The sequence below is a fragment of the Xiphophorus couchianus genome, chromosome 18 (assembly GCF_001444195.1).
Source record: "Xiphophorus couchianus chromosome 18, X_couchianus-1.0, whole genome shotgun sequence".
Taxonomy (NCBI): domain Eukaryota; kingdom Metazoa; phylum Chordata; class Actinopteri; order Cyprinodontiformes; family Poeciliidae; genus Xiphophorus; species Xiphophorus couchianus.
The window spans coordinates 8353550-8370952 of NC_040245.1; the positions used below are offsets into that span (position 1 = coordinate 8353550).

General features: G+C 34.5%; 3 protein-coding genes and 1 long non-coding RNA gene across 4 annotated transcripts; 1 reads left to right on the forward strand and 3 right to left on the reverse strand.

Moving 5' to 3' along the window:
• Positions 1 to 4303: 4303 nt before the first annotated feature.
• LOC114161993 (olfactory receptor 52K1-like) lies at positions 4304 to 5848 on the reverse strand. Its single transcript, XM_028045737.1, has 2 exons — positions 5842 to 5848; positions 4304 to 5253 (listed from the first exon to the last, which is right to left on the reverse strand). Exons 1-2 carry the CDS (start codon positions 5846 to 5848, stop codon positions 4304 to 4306), a joined length of 957 nt encoding a protein of 318 aa, XP_027901538.1.
• Positions 5849 to 6940: 1092 nt separating this feature from the next.
• Positions 6941 to 7371, forward strand: LOC114133613 (uncharacterized). Its single transcript, XR_003593218.1, has 2 exons — positions 6941 to 7107; positions 7219 to 7371. It is a non-coding gene; the product is annotated as an uncharacterized LOC114133613 (long non-coding RNA).
• Positions 7372 to 10044: 2673 nt separating this feature from the next.
• LOC114161995 (putative gustatory receptor clone PTE03) lies at positions 10045 to 10977 on the reverse strand. The gene has a single exon (XM_028045738.1). It carries the CDS (start codon positions 10975 to 10977, stop codon positions 10045 to 10047), a length of 933 nt encoding a protein of 310 aa, XP_027901539.1.
• A 2421-nt stretch (positions 10978 to 13398) lies between these two features.
• On the reverse strand, positions 13399 to 14337 carry LOC114133415 (putative gustatory receptor clone PTE03). Its single transcript, XM_027999304.1, has one exon. It carries the CDS (start codon positions 14335 to 14337, stop codon positions 13399 to 13401), a length of 939 nt encoding a protein of 312 aa, XP_027855105.1.
• Between the last annotated feature and the right edge of the window lie 3066 nt (positions 14338 to 17403).

Here is a 17403-nt window from a genome sequence, read left to right on the forward strand (position 1 = left end):
TGCAAAACCAAGAACCCCCAACTTGATGACTTTTTGTTTCTGTGTTTGATATGATGTAAAGCATTTTGAAATGCCTTGCTGCTGAAATGTGCTATACAATAAAATTTGATTGATTGATTGATTGATTGATTGATTGATTGATTGATTGATTGATTGATTGATTGGTGAAGAGTGAAGAGAAAATTTCTATACATGTATATTTATTTGTGAAGATAAATCCTGAGTGTTTGAATGGTGGCCTTGCTAATGCCACTGTTTACCTGGGGCGGAAATTTTACAGTTAAAGACTGTGATAATTGAATTAAATTAAATTAAATTAAATTAAATTAAATTAAATTAAATTAAATTAAATTGAATTGCACTCCTTTCCCCAGACTCAGATCCTTCAGACTAGCCAGCTCCTTTGAACTAGCCAGCAGAAATTAGCAAACATCTGGTGGAACTGCACATCTACTGAGATCATTAAACAAGCTACTTAGTGAAACGCTGGTAAAAGCGATAATAGAAAAGAGATGTTATGATGACTTCCTGAAGATGAAATTTCAGAAAAAGCAAGAGTTTTTAAAGAGACAGGGGTCCAATTTCTAGGTGTTAAATTACAACATCAAATTTATATTAAGTCATATTGGATATATACAGCATTTTTTATATCAAATGAAGGTAACATGGTTACTTGCTATAAAATGCATAATATTGGCCCTTTAACATAAAAACTGTTGAACTGGCAATTCTGTTTTGATTGACTGATTGACTGATTGATTTTTATTTAAGGATTGTAGCTATATGCTTGTTCAGGAGAAGTTATTTCTGAAAAGTTAGTGATGTAATTGGCTGTGTTTCCTCAGATAGAAAACTTTTAAGCAGTTGGAATAATAAACTGAACTTGGCCTTAATGTTTTATAATAATAATGAATTTGAAATGTATATAATGGGCTTTGAATCTGTAAAGTGCACTGAAACAATATATGATCTGAATTGGCTCTGAATGGAATAAACCGAAAACAAATGGACTTGAAATTAACTCAACTGAAAAGAAATGATTATGTCACATAGGCTCTCCAAAACTGCCTTAGTCAGTGTTGTTTTTTACTTATTGCACATTCTGAAAAATATTGGAAATTTTTAAAAAGTAACAAAATGTGACCATCATTACATTCCTGTAATGCTGTACTTTTAAAACAATGGAGGACACTGTCTGTGAAATGACCAGCATATTTTTCCCACTTATACTATGAATGTGTTGGAAGAGTAAGAAAAAGAAAGGATTTCATGGAAGGAATGTTTTATCTTTGCATTTTAACCACTCACAATTGGTGCAAACTTGCTTCATCTTTCACACAGATGAAATGTCGTTAGACATTTAGGTAATGCCTAACAATAATTAACCATTTTGTGTTGAGTTGGACTTTTTCCCCAACTTAGAAATGTAATTTCTTAGCTTAGCAAAGTTAGCAGCCTGATGTGAAATGCCTATAAAAATACTTTTTACTGGAAAGAGGTTTAAAAGTTAGGCCAGCCTCCCTTTCAGCACAAATAACAAATGCCAGTGCTGCCACCTGCTGGGAGAAAAAGGAAACACTCATTGTTCCATTTTGATACAGCATAAAATTTGTTCGTTTAGATCACTTTGGTGTTGTTAGAGTGATCTACACTTTATCAACACTTTATCAATGTTAGATTTTATGTCATAGTTGACCTTACAGGTTATGTATGTTTGCATATAGTTGCTGATAATTGTATTACAAATTATATATGAATTGTCACATTAGCACTGTAATTATGTGTAAAAAATATGAAATTTCCATAAAAATTTCAACAAAAGCAGTTAAAAGGGAGCTTGTCTGTCAATAACTAACAGGCCACTTTTACTTCCCTGTCCAGTTCTAACAACTTCCTTTTATTAAATTTCATTTAAAGAGTCCAATTATATTCACTATATCTATATAGATACAATTCACAACAAATGTAATCTTTAGGGACTTTACAAAAAACTCGTTTCAGTTCAATCATACATACATTCCAGATGCTCAGAATCTGCTAGTTCTTCCACATACCAGACTGAATACCAAGGAACCATTCAGCCATTCAAGAATTTTGAACGGTGTACCACTACAGCTGTGCTTAGTTGATTATGTGGATACTTTTAAAAAGCAGTTAAAAACATTCTTGTCTGAACGGACTTTATTTTAAATGTTTAGGGCGACTCTGTAGGTAAATCCTGACCGTTTGAATGAGTGTTTGACTCTGTGGTATAGGTTCGATCTCAGCTTCCTCTTGCCACAAGTCGATGTGCCCCTGGGCAAGGCACTTAATCCCAAGTTGCCTACCGATCTGCGTATCGGTGGATAAATGTGCAAATGGATGAATGTGACTGTAGTGTAAAACACTTTGAGTGGTCAAAATAACTGGAAAAGGCCTACATAAGTTCAGTCCATTTGCCATTAATTTTCATAGTGTACTATATGTTGTTTTATCTTTTTTATGGCATTTGATAGTTGCTTCATTGGTTTTCTGTACAATGCTTAATGAAGGGTTTGTCTCTGGAAGGTGTACAAAAAATTAGGATGAGTCATATCAAGCATCATCACCAAAGTGCTCATGTAAAAATGTAAAAAGCAGGTCACCATTGAAGAGTTTTATTGCTGTAGTCTCAAAACATTTTTTCCATTGATTGTTGAGAAGGGTAGTTTTTGAGCAGAGAAAAAGCGACATTGTTTCAATAAAATGCATATATATTTTTTAAATCAGCACAATGTTTTAGTCTTTTGAGAGATCCCTGTCTCCTTTACGTTCAGAAAAATTTATTGGTTGAATGAATCAAATTAAAAATCTAAATTTGTTAGTGGTAAGAATAAATTTGAGTTTTACTGAATCTGTTACGTTGAATTTGTACCTTCATCTATAATAAATAAATAAAACCAACAAGACAATGTTATTTTCAAATGACTTTTTCAGACAACTTTAACCAAAGTTGTGAAACCAAATAGAGCTTGTTTACAGCATTGCATCACAACACCCTCTGAGGTTCATTACCAGGGAAAAGTACAGAGGAGATGTCACTCTGGAGGGCTCACTGTGGCACTTCTAGTGTTACTTCTTTGTAAACAGCTAGGTCATTAACCTAATGAGCAAAGTTTATATGGAAACAGTCACCAAGCATTGGTAACCATAACACAACAGTTTTCTTTTCAAAGTACCAAAGTTCAGTGAGGAGTTAATTCCCATACTGGGTGATAACATTCTCAGAGCCAACCAATCAGATGACAAATATTAAAAAGAACATAGTGCTGGCTGCTTGTCTTCATCAGTTCAGAAGTTATAGGCAAAGAACACACCATCTGATTTCAGTTTCATTATTTTTATGATTTGATGTACTGTGGGATTTCCAGTATTGCGTTATACACCGCATAAAACCTTTACAATCAGGTGACATCAATTCAGTATTCAAACATTCATTGAGCATACAGGAAACAAAAACATTTTCTTTTTAATTACCCTGGATCAATCATAGTTATTACTTTTAGTAACAGTAGCAGCAGTATTACTATTGTTATTCTTTATACAAATGAATTTTTCAGCTTACTTCTTCTTGTACTGCATAATTTGCTTTGCAAAAACCTTAAATGTATTTTGTAGTCTTAATGACCGTAAGAAGTGTAACATTTGTCCTTATGTGCAAAACATTGAAGAGTAGCAAAATCTTAAATATACCTCCATTCCTTTTATTTTAATTAAAGTTAGATATTTAAACAAAAAACTGATTTATAAGATCAAATATGTATGCATCATTTAAATTTGCAAGCAAACAACATAACATGAAAATGCAATATAAAAGAGCTGTAAGTGCAAGAGACCAGGTTCATTTAAAATATTAATAAAATGTTCAACATAGTAGGATGATGAAAACATTTTTATTGCAATCCCAATTATATTGTTCGGGGGAAAGCAAAGTATCACGCAATAATGACATTACCTCATACAGAGATTTTGGAAAGCTGCACACGATAACAAAAAAAGTAAATTAATGGACTAACATTGTTACAACAAACTTCACTAGGATAGAAGCCTAGATGGATTCAACTTAAAGTAAATTTATGAACTGAATTACTCACAATAATTTTTTTTTAAATCACATACAAACTGAAATGTTTCTAACATGCTCCATATATCTTGTGGCTCTATTTTACAATGATCACATAAAGAAGAAAACATTCCTTGTAGGGTTGGAAACATTACAAAAACTGATTAAATGCAAGTCCACACAACAAATAAAGCAGTTTGCATTAGCCACAGTTTAAGTAAGCTATTCAGAAAGAATCAGTTTATTCTTGAAAAAGTTAAGCACTTTTTCATGAATTTCTTTTGTTTTCAGTCCATAAATTATTGGATTTAATGTTGGGGGGAAGATTAATGTCGACACTCCCATAAATCTTCTTAAATGTGGTGAAATATTCTGCAGTCTGTAAGATATGATTGTAAAGAGGCCCAAGCACTCAAACAGCAGGAAAACAAAAAGATGTGTGGCACATGTCTGCAGAGCTTTCGCTTTGGTGTCTGACTGTCTGGATCTAAAGCACGCAATAAGGATGCGAAGATATGTATAAAAAACCAGGCCATTAGCTATCACTTGTGTAAAAGCGCTTATAAAAAGACCATAAATGTTATTAATGGTTGTATCTTCACATACCAAAGTTAACAAACTTGGATTGTCACAGTAGGAGTGCGTTATTTCAGATCTACAGCGGTACAAACGCAAAAGAAGAATGAAGAGCACAGCTATTAAAACCACACAAGAAGACCAAACTAATATGATTATTTTCATAATGTGAGCATTAGTCATTACAGTGTTGTAACGCAAAGGGTAACAAATGGCGATGTATCTGTCATAGGCCATTGCAGTCAGGATGAACACTGAACCGGCTGCATAGATATGGATAAAAAAAGCTTGGATAATGCAAGCTGAGAACTGAATCCTTCTGCTGTTTGTCAGTATCTCCTTAATGAGGTGTGGAAAGAGAGCTGAAGAACCTATCAGGTCATTGATGGGAAGATTCACCAAGAACAGATGCATTGGCTGGTGCAAAGATTTGTTCAGCACAATGGTGAAGATAATAGTAAGGTTACAGAAGAGGATGATCATGTAGTTCAGGGTTGCAAAAAGGAATGCAGGGAAGACGCCTTCCTGAGGGAGATCATAGCCTTTCAGCTGTAAGACATATGATGTGTTATCCATGTTGTCTATCCTTTCAGTTTCTCAAAGTGTGAATAAAACAACTATTTAACAAGCTCTGAAGCTCTGCATTTACAATATCACATTTACGAGCAAAAAGACATCAGAAGACTTCAGAAGAATGGAGGGTGTTGGCATGAAGAAAAATCTTAAAATAACATTTATTCTGATAAATTTCCAAACTCTCCGGGTCTACAAACAATTCACATACGATTTTTAACTAATTTACCACTAGAACATAATTTCAAATGAATCAAGTGAAACAGCAAAATCACACAGTCTGTACTCATTCATAAAACAGAGAACATTTTTGCATTGTTGCCTATCGACCAGTTGTGCTGATGTACAACTTTCTAGAACTAATTGGCAAGACATTGGAGGCAGTGCGATATTTATTTTCTATACAACTCCCATGGGAGTCACAGGATATCTGTGTTTTTTCTTACAATATGTGGTTAACAGGGTAACGGCCAGGGATTAGAAACTGTCTCTGTGTCGGTTAATTTTTGCTACTAGTGCTCTGTAATACAGCCTTGAGGATAAAAGTCTAAATAACCAGTGACCAGGATGTGTTGGGTCAACAGAAAGTTGCCCTTTTGCTGTAACTGTACCGGTCATGAGTAGAGGAAAGGTCAGTTCTGATAATCCTGTCTGCAGACCTGATTGTTCATTGCTGTTTGGACCTGTCCTGTTTTGTGAGTGAGCCAAACCACACAGAGATATGAACACAGAACATTTTTATTTAGAAAATATGATGGCTGGAGATTGTAGGGTGCTATGGCTAAAATTAAATCCACAACTTTCAACTTTTTTTGACATCATATGTTTTCTAAAGACTAAGGGAAATAAATGTTACAGCTCTTGGTTTAATCAGACCTTTCATCAACTAAAAACATGCACTTGGACCATTTACAATTAAACAATTAGTCTTTTTTGCTGAAGAGCATTACTGCATTTGAAGCTATGATGTTTTCCAGACATCAGTAGAGGTGGAGGAATGTATCCAAGAATCACTATGTTCATAGTTAATTAAGTTAGCAGAAGTTGTAAAGATTGGTCTCCTTGTGTCTTTATTGGGATACAGGGAAAAGCCATAAGGGTCCAGAGAAGTAGTTATCAGGAAACTGATAAGGAAATTAGAGAAGGTAACCTCTGATGGTTAAAACAATTTCAAAAAGAAATCCAAATTTGACTAGCAGCAAATGTAACAGCTTTAGTACAAGCTTTAGTTTCTCTGTTTGAGCAATTCAATACGCTCTCATCACAGTTCCTTGGTGAATAAAATAGAAATATTGTATGTAGAAATATCTATTCTATTGTTCCACAGTGAGAAAATTAAGGAGTAGGCTACCAACAAATTAAAGGTAAATGGAGGCATCCACTTTCAAACTTATGTTATATAAAACAGAAAAAATGTGCAACTGAGTAGAGTCATTAAAAAAAAAAAAAATGTTTATGCATCCTGGTCCAAAAATGTTTTGACGCTACTGGTCAGATTCATGGTCTGTTTCCTTCAAGAAAAGGAAAACAAACAGGCCATTACCAAAGTTCAATCTTCTTAAAACAAACGCATTTATTTTTTATGATGCAGGAATATTTCAGACTTAGATGGCATATACTGTATAGACCATATGTGTCAAACTCAAGGCCCGCGGGCCACATGTGGCCCGCTGCGTCATTTTATGTGACATTTTATGTGACATACCTATCTGTGCGAACAGATGTTTTCAATAATGAATTTAAACAAGACCAAGACCAGATCGCGCATTACTGACGAAAACCTACACGCCATTTTGCGCACAGCACAAGAACTAAAACCGGACATGGACGAACTGACCAGGGGAAAACGGTGCCAGACATCCGGCCAGAAAACATTGGTAAGCACGAACAAACTAAATTGAAATAGAATGAATGTAAAACCAAAACTCAGTATAATGGAACATGCATATAGTTTATTGATTTTGCTTGTGTTTTGTGTTTATTTACAGAACACAACACAATGAGGATGTGTGTGAGTTGGTGACAGGGTGAAGAGGGATCCGCTTTGTGTTCAAGGACCGGAAACATCTCCTCATAGTTTTGTTCTTATGTGAAATACATGTTTGTTGTGTAATAAATAACGAACAAGTTTTGTGAATGAAGCTGAAAGTTAATATCAAAACTTGTTTTTATTCTTTGTCTGCTTATCTTTAAAGCAGACAAAGATTAATTTTCCCAGCGAATAAAACTGAAACATCGACAAGCTAACAAGCTAAAGAGCGAAGTTTAGCTGAGCAGCTTAAAAATACTGAGCATATTTTTAAACTGCTCAGTTTAAAAATATTGTAATTTTTAAACTGAGCAGTAATTTTACATCCATGCAAACTCAAATGTCATATTTAAAACTTGAACACATAAAATCAGTTATTTAACAATATGAGGTGTTGTTTAATTTATTTTTAACATTGTATTTTCATAGATTTATTCTAGGGTTGCCCAAGTCTAGTTTTCCAGACCTATCACTCTGCAACTTTAGATGTGTTCCTTCTCTAACACACCTGGATCATTGACTCATTCATAGGCCTCTACAGAACTGAGTTGCTGCTAATGAGGGAAGTCAGCTTTTTGTCTGGGGTATGTTTTAGCAGGGACGCATCTAAAAGTTGCAGTCTGGAGGACTGCACTTGGGCATTTCTGATTTATACCGTCAATGTGGCCCATTGAGGGTGGCCAATATGCTGAAGTGGCCCTTGGTGAAATTGAGTTTGACACCCCTGGTATAGACCCTTCCATATTCTTTTTGAATTTAACAACCACAAGAGGGCAGCATATTTCAAAGTAAAAGGGAGTTTCATGACTGTGAAACTGAATGATGTAATGGGTTACCAGTGTGCAACCTTTGGTGTGCATAAATTGTACTGTGATACATAGTTGACTATATATCATTCCTTTGCTTTTATTTAATGGGTACCTTTAAGCAATTTCATCTCATTTTATTAGTTGTGCCTCAAACAACATGTTTATCATTTAATTTGATAAACATGTCAAATGAAAGGGCCCATAAGATGAAAGCAAAAACAGTTGCATTTTGAGAACTTTATTCAGTTGTCCATCCATCCATCCATCCATTTTCTGGTCACCCTTGTCCCTAATGGGGTCGGGAGGGTTGCTGGTGCCTACCTCCAGCTACGTTCCGGGCGAGAGGCGGGGTACACCCCGGACAGGTCGCCAGTCTGTCGCCTTATTCAGTTGTTGTACTTAAAATAGGGATTTAATTTTGTTGTTACAATTTAGTCAAATTGACACAGTAAATTCAATCACCTGTTTGAAAAAAAGAAAATTAATGGACATGTATCTCATGAGCTGAAGATGACATTTTGTTCTCATCCTCATATTATGCTTTTAAACAATAAAGCTATTAGCTACATCTGACTTTCATTACGTCGTACAATGATTTTAGAAAGCTGCACAGTATCACACATGAAAAGCAAATTAATGCATTTGCAACAGTCCTCACTGAGAAACAAACTGTTTAAAAATAGTTTTTTATTAAACGTATGAAAATGCTGCTTGTCATAATCAGATGTGACATTTAGTAAATTTGAAAGCAGCAAAAACAAAAAAAATTAGCAAGAGTCTTAAATTACACCTAAAATGATTTCAAGAAACTCTTTTACTTTTTTTTAATAAGTCAGATGTAGAAAAGTGGAATTTAAATATAGGATAATTATCTAACATTACATTTTACAACTATCACTTAAATGATAATTACAGTGAAACCTTCACTGCTACAGGCTTTCTTCACAACTACAAAGTAAAGAAAGAAAGACAAACCATTCCAGGTGCATCTTTAAAACTTTAGGATTAAATTATTAAACAGTAGTACTTTATTTGTGAAAAAGTTTGCTACTTCTTCACCTTTGGATTGTTCTCCATAGAATCCTTATCAGTTACTGTGGCCTCTGCATGACACCTTGCAATTCAGTTCTTTATTGGTGAAAAATGTCTTTTGCTCGCTTGAAGCTCTTCATCTTCTCTTTGATGACTTTTCGGGGAACTTTAAACTTTGCTAATCATTAACTTTCTTTCCAGAACTGCTATGCTCTCCCACTTTTGGGGTGAGTGAATCATTTCTTTGTTTTTTAAAGTAAATCAACTGTTTTATGAACCCGCCTGCCATAAACAGATGTGTTTGTAGTTTTAGGATTAGACTCTGATTCAAAAACCACATGCAAACCACACAATTAGTTTTTTTTTATTTAACAATTATTACTTTGTTTTACAGATGCCAGAGCAGGAAAGTTGTTGCAGGACTTGATGAGGTAAAGGAAACACAAAGATGGAACAAAATGTCCTTTTAGGGTGCACATATATACCAGCACAAATCTTTATCACATTACAATAAGTGTAAAAAAAATCAATGCATGACTCGTGTTAAGAAAAAGCCTGAATACCAGTTTAATTACAATCTGCACCAACTATTTTTATTCTTAAACAGAATGTTCCACACACTGAACACACATTGTTCTTTAATGCTCCCTAAATAGCCCAGCGAATAATATATTTAGGAGGAAGAGCTAATTAACATGTCCACGTTAGTCCATATTCTAGTAAAACTTGCTGTGACACAATGGCAGCACTCAAATGTAACTTTGATATTCAATCATTGTCCTTAAGTAGCTTGAGGAACATGGAAAAAATAACAGTCTACGATTTTCATTATATATTTAAGATATAATACAATGATCTACAGTGAAAAGTATATTTGGTGAGAATAAAAAAACCTTAAAAATAAATGTTACCGTTTTGAAAAGTTCCGATTTTAACACAGTACATTAATAAAAAAACAATTTCCTTCTAAAAAATGTCATGACTTTTTCCCGAATTTCTTTTGTCTTAAGTCCATAAATGATTGGGTTTAATGTTGGGGGGAAAACTAATGTTGACACTCCTAGAAATCTTCTTATGTGTGGCGGAATATTATTTATTCTGTATGATATGATGGTAAAAAGACCCAAACACTCCAGTAAGAGAAAAACTAATAAATGTGTAGCACATGTCTGCAGAGCTTTTGCTTTAGTGTCTGACTGTTTCGACCTAAAACATGCAATGAGGATCCGAAGATATGTATACAAAACCGTTCCATTAGCTATTATTTGTGAAAGAGCACTTATAAAAAGACCATAGATGTTATTAATGGTTGTATCTTCACACACCAAAGTCAACAAACTCGGATTATCACAGTAAGAGTGTGTAATTTCAGATCTACAGCGGCGCAAGCGTAAAAGAAGAATGAAGAGCACAGCTATTAAAACCACACAGGAAGACCAAACTAAGGTGATTATTTTCATTATGTGAGCATTTGTCATAACAGTGTTGTAACGTAAAGGGTGACAAATGGCGATGTATCTGTCATAGGCCATCGCACTAAGAATAAACACTGTACCTGCTGCATAGATATGGATGAAAAAAGCTTGTGCAATACAAGCGGAAAGCTGCATCCTTCTGCTGTTTGTCAATAGCTCCTTAAGAAGTTGTGGAAAAAATGCTGAAGAACCTATCAGGTCATTAATAGGAAGGTTCACCAGGAACAGGTGCATTGGTTGATGCAGAGATTTGTTCATCACAATGGTAAGAATTAAAGTAAGGTTGCAGAAATGGATTATCATATAATTTAGGGTAGCAAAAAGGAAAGCAGGAAAGACGCCTTCATAAGAAATGTTGTAGCCACTTAGCTGTAAAACAGATGTGTTATATAGACTAGACATTTTTCAAGTTGTTCATAGCATCACATCATCAAGTTTATAAAATAAAACATAGTTTAAGCATATCACCACTCTTTCAGCTCACAGAATTTACATTGCAATCCATAAATCACATTCAGAATTTTAAGCGTACCTCTAAATGTTTTAGACAGACAATAAAAACTAAATCAACCAGAGATAAGCAGACCCCCCAAACAAATTTCTTTCACCAAAAAGGGGGGAAAAAAACTATGTTATTTTGTGGTGTGGCTGGTGATCAGTTGAGCTAGTGCTCATGTTTTTAATGAATAAATGGTTAGGTGTAGAGAAGTACTCCCATCTTTATAGGCGTAATTATGGTTGAACAGCATCTGATTCTCAGAGGTGTTATGGGTTTTCAATGGTTTTTTCTTTAACACTGATTCTCAAGGGAGTCTGGGAAAACATAAACATGACAACAGTTAATAAACCAGATTTCTACATCTTAACACATATAGAAATACTGCTGGGATTCTAAATGGTTGTAAAAGCTCATTATGGCTAATGACCGAAATAATAACAACCCATTACTGACCACATTTACGCCTATGGTTGTGGGTGCAAAAGGGAAAAACAAATGTATTTTTCCCCAGGCATAAAACCTATTATTTAAACCAAAGTCCATCAAGTTCAATAATATGTATGGAGACTAAACTATATATAACAGAATACTTTCATGAATTTATAAATTACTTGTCAAATCATAAAGAAATTAATAAATAAAATAGCTGGTTTCTTTTCAGGATTCATATAACACTTTTCTTTTCTCCCCTCCAGGGGGTCTTTTGTGGGCTCTAGTGTCCCTTATATGAAAGTAGGCTGACAGGAAAGGGGGAAAGACAAGCGGCAAATCGAGGGAATCAAACCCGCGACGGCCGCGTCGAGGACTCAAGACCTCCAAACGTGGGTCACGCTATCCCCTACGCCACCATAGCACGCTCCCTATATCACACTTTTGTAGACTTATGTGATATTTTCCAACAACAATGTTAACCAACAAAAGGCATTTCTGGACTCCACAGGTTACTGTCCCATAATTTACTCATACGTTTCTCTTCCAGAATTGATATGTTACACTAAAGCAACTTAAATGTTATTTCCCATAGCATTTTGTCTTTCAATCTTTCAGATTGTGCTTAAGGCTTAGTGGATGGATAACTTGATGGGTACTTTTCACACATTCAGGTTGCTTTTCAAAACTTATACGCTATTTTCCACAACTTATAGAGAATTTTTTTCCGGACTCATGGGTAAAATAAGCATAGAAACGTAACATCCTGACATAACCTCCACCCTATAATTCTCAGTGTCACCCTCTCTGTTTGTGAACCTCAAATCTATATTCTTCTTTGCTCCTCTACAACTTTTGGTTATGGGATTCTGTGTATGCTTTCCAGGCCAGGAACTTACAGTACACCCAGAGAAAGAGAGGTGTAGGGAGCGCTGTGTTTTTATACCCCAAGTGACGAAGTTGTACTAAGCTGTACCGCTACAACCAACAGAAAAATGAATCTGCTTAAGAACCATTTGATCGAAGAGGTCAGTAGTGAGACAGTTTTAGGAAATATAATGCAGAACTAAAAGAATTTCCCAAAAATGTCAAAATTCTCACAGAAGCATAAAGACAGAACCCTAAATAACCCATTTAAACAGTTTATCAGCAAAAACAGTTAATTTGGGAGTGAGTTTAACTTTAAGTGCCAATTAAATGATCATAACATCTGATTTAATATTTTAAAATTATGTCATAGACAGACTCAATTTATGTGCAAATTCTGGTATTTTGAAGACTCAATTAAATAATGTAATTACAAAATAAATGTAAACAGTATACAAACTTTTCTAAGCTGCATTTTTTTCTTTTTCAAATTAAACATATGAAACTACTACTTAGGGTAGGTGATGTATGTTTTAAGTACTTCCAGTCAGAATGCATTGTGCTCACCATATCTTCACTTGACCTCCAAGTGGAACAAAATGTTCAGCTAGAAAGTAACAGAGCAACAAAACTTGTGAGCAACTCATCACCACCAAAACATTCCGACATTGACTTTGCATTAGTGAGAAACAAATGTACAGAAGCATTCAGCATTTGTCTTCAAAAACCTTTTATTACAGTCGCAAAAAAATAAAAAATATACTACCAAAAAACACAACAACTAACCAACAGTCTAATTTAGTCTCATTTACTCTTCAGAAACTCTTCAGTAGGTTATGCAATGGGAACACAAGTCCTGAGGAGCATTCAAATAATGAAAAAAAAAGAAAAGAAAATTATGTGACGATCAATTCTAAGCACCGGCATAATTATCTAAATGTATTTCCAAACAATCAATAAAAATAAAATAGGTGTCACAGGAGTTACAAACTCCCTTTGATAATAAAATCCACACAAAAAAAGGAAAGCTACTTTGTTAGTCCCACTTGCCTTTTAAGAAATGTTATTATACTTTTCTTTAGTTCTTTGGTTTTAAGTCCATATATTATTGGGTCCAATAATGGTGGAAAGATCAGAATAGACACCCCACAAGCCCTTCTCAGAAAAGGGGACACGTTCTGAAAGCGATGAGAGATGATTGTAAAGGCACTATTAATTTGCAGGACTAAAAAAACGACTAAATGGGTTCCACATGTTTGAAACGCTTTTTTCCTGCTGTCAGTGTTATTATTCATAACGCATGTACGCAAAATCTGTGCATATGTGTAAGCTATTATTAACAGTGAGCCTCCATTAAGCATGCATGTTATGAATATTCCATAATAGTTGCTTACACGGTTGTCCCCGCAGGACAATTTTTGAAATGATGGATTGTTACAATACAGATCTTCAATATCTGTCCTACAAATGTTAAACCGTAAAGTTAAAGCAAACAGTAAGGTAATAACTACGAAATCTAAAAGCCATATAAGAGAGATTATTCTGATAACAAAATTTGAAGTCATGATAGTATTATATTTAAGTGGATTGCATATTGCAATGTATCTATCATATGCCATGACACTTAATATCAGAAGGTTTCCAGCACCGTACAGATGGATGAGAAAAGCTTGAGTTATACATGCAGAAGTGGAGATAATTCTGTTCTGTGTCAAAATGCTGAAAACAAGCTGAGGGAAAAAACCTGATGCGCCGAGAATGTCACTGATAGGCAGATTAATAAGCAGAAGAAACATAGGTCTATGTAGCCTTTTACTCACTGCAATTGTCAATACGACCAGTGAATTGCAGAATACAATAATAAAATAGGTAAGTGTTCCAAATATAAATGCTGGATAAATATGGGTTGGAGGTAAGCCCAGGGTCGCCAGTATAAAAAAATTCACTGAAGATGAATTGGCAGACATGACTCTTGTATTTTTTCTTCTGGTGTCAATGTTGCTGCGAAGAATTGCAGCCTTTATCTTTCCAGATGACGTGGTATTTCGACCTGAAATAAAAAACATATTTTAAAGCAAAACCTACATTCAGTGAAATGTTTAACACCTGTGAGTTCTTACCCTTTGCAGTCCGTTTTGTCATGCTCACCAGTTCTGTCATGGAAATTGTTTGCCTTTTATATAAGCCGCAGGCGACCCATGAGAGCATGTGTGAGATTAAAGACATGTCACTAAAAATAACATCAAATACAGACATCTAAACAAATCATGATATCCATCCATCCATCCATTATCTAGCATTCTTATCCTTGCAGGGTCACAAAGGTTACAAATCATGACAAAACAATGGATACAATAAATACCTCATTATCAAGAACTTTGGCACAGATTAAGTATGTTATTTATTTACTCAATTATCCAGAAGAAAGCAACATGTTCAGAAGCTTTTATGCTTCATTCATGTAAACATATTTATTTAAACCAGCAAAGTATTACATGTGTTAATGTGCCTTCTTGGTGATACATGTAAGAGAAGAAACCAAATTAATTTTTTTTAAAATGTTGCTTAAAGATGTTATATTTCTATGTCTTTTGTCAAGTAAATGTGTTTGTACAGCACATTTACTACAAGGCAGTTCAACATGCTTTATATGATGTAAACAACAAAATAACCAATTATGTTGGAAACAGCAAACAAGCAACTAACATTACTTTGTGTCAAATATCATTATGAAAATCATAGAGTGATCATCAAATATTGAAAAGAAGACTACAATGTTTCCGTTATTATTAATCCAACACAACTATTATCAGCTGGGTTTATAGCCTTGATTTAAAACCAAGATATTTTAACATCTTTGCAGTTTTCTGGAGGTTAGTTCCATATTAGTGATGCATAAAAACTGAATGCTGTTTCTCTGTGTTTAATTCTGACTTTGGGAATGCAGAGTAGATTTGAACCAGAAAACCTGAAGGTTGATACAGTGACAAGAGGTTTTTAATGTTCTTTGGTTCCAAGCCATTCAGTCAAACTAACAAAAGTATTCTAAAGTCTGTTCTCTGAACTACAGTGAACCAGTGTAGGGACTGGGTTGATGCACTCTCTTTTCCTAGTTTTAGAACATGAGCAGCAACGTTCTGTATCAGCTACAGCTGTCTGACTTTTTAGACAGACCAGTGATCAATTAAAGTGATCAGCAATCATTTAAACTAATGATAAACACACAGATGCATTTCTAACAACCTTATTGGGACAATAGCAATGATAGAAGTCTGACTTTGTAACTGTCTTTATGTGTCTATGAAGGTTCAGGTCTGCGTCCATCACTCCACCCAGATTTCAGACCAGATCACTAGTTTCTATCTTTAATAGCTCAAGCTGCTGACTCTTGGTTGTTCCTCTTTAGGTCCAAAGATAAACTGAACCTTGGGCTACCCCACATGTGACTAATGTCTGTTCCAATAAGAAGTTACCTATTGATAAAGAAGAAAGTCCCCGTTCTTTAGGCAAAACTTGAACCAGTGTACCACAGAATCCAGCTCTGCTTTCTGGTCGTTTCAATAATATGTCATGGTCAATCGTCTCAAATGTTGCGCTGAGGTCCAACTGTGGTTCCTCCATAGTCTGTATTTATTTGGAAAACACTGAACATTTTGAGAAGGACAGTACTGTGGTGAGCTTATCGACCAAAACCTTTGACATTTTATTTTAACAATCAGCATAATTATCTGGCATTAACATAAAAAAGCAACAGTCCATATTACATAAAAGCAACAGACACAGTATTTACTTCCCAAAAGACGTAGAGCTTTAACTTGCAAGTGTCACATGTTACATAACAGAAGCTGAAAGACTAATATGGATAAAACAGATCAGCATTGCTGTACTTGGTTTAGCCTTCATGTCTTGTTGAAAGTGTAACTCTCTCTCACTCTTGCTGCCTAAGTCAACTGTTTTAGGCAGCATTAGCTTTTCAGTCATTTACTCTGTTTGGAAAAAGAAGATTTGATTTTTTTTTTTGTTGTTTTGAAGGGCAAGTCACCAGACAGAGCCAGTCAAACTGAAATTCATCCAATTTCAGTTCACTGTAGAATTTTCTATGCATTCCTTGAAGTACATTTTCTATATGAAAGTGACTGTATTTTGAGAGAACTCTCTTCAGCAGTGTAAATCCACGAGAGCATATAACATGATTTTCTTTCTTTAGATTTTAGTCTGCTTTGCAGAATGCTAATTTAGATTTTTTTGATCATGATTCAGTATCATTTCAAATGTGTATTGAGTTTCAGGGCCTAATTTCACCTCAAGAGAAAAACTGTGCTGACCCACAATGTGAACCTTTTTGTAGGGATCTGGAGTAATCAGTGTATTAGAAATAAAGAAATGATGGTGACCTTGAACTTTGTTTTAGAAAGTCAGTTTTTATTATAGCATCATCATATTTGACATCTTGTTTATTTACATTCTTTTGTTTAAATCACACAGCTTTCTTTCATATGAAAAACATAAATGGTTCAAAACACATTGAAAAATAATATTTAAGAGTAGTCCATTTTAGATGTTTTACATATAATAATTGCAAAGGTCTTAAATGTTAAATTGTGGACAAAACCACTCATAATTTACACAGCCAGTAAAAATCGTACATGTAACTAGAAGAACAACAACATTTTACAGGTAACCATTGTTTTCAGTTCTATAAAATAAACTTTTGTGCATAGTATATCAGGATTGCAAATTACAAACATAATAAGCCACAAGAAATTTTGATTCAAAAAACACGACACTTCCCATGAAATACCTTCTCCAATCAAGAGTAAAATGAAAATAACGTTTTCATACACAGTAATAAAAACACTGTGTTTTTGTTATGGATTTATAAAAACATAAACTATGTATTTATTATGGATCATTCACATCATGTTTCTGATTGTTTTTTCACACAATGTAGGTTTAGATTTCTGCCTTGTTAAATTTGTGACTTTTATCATATACAAGATTAGTAAATAAAAGTACTCCGGGATCTGAGTGAA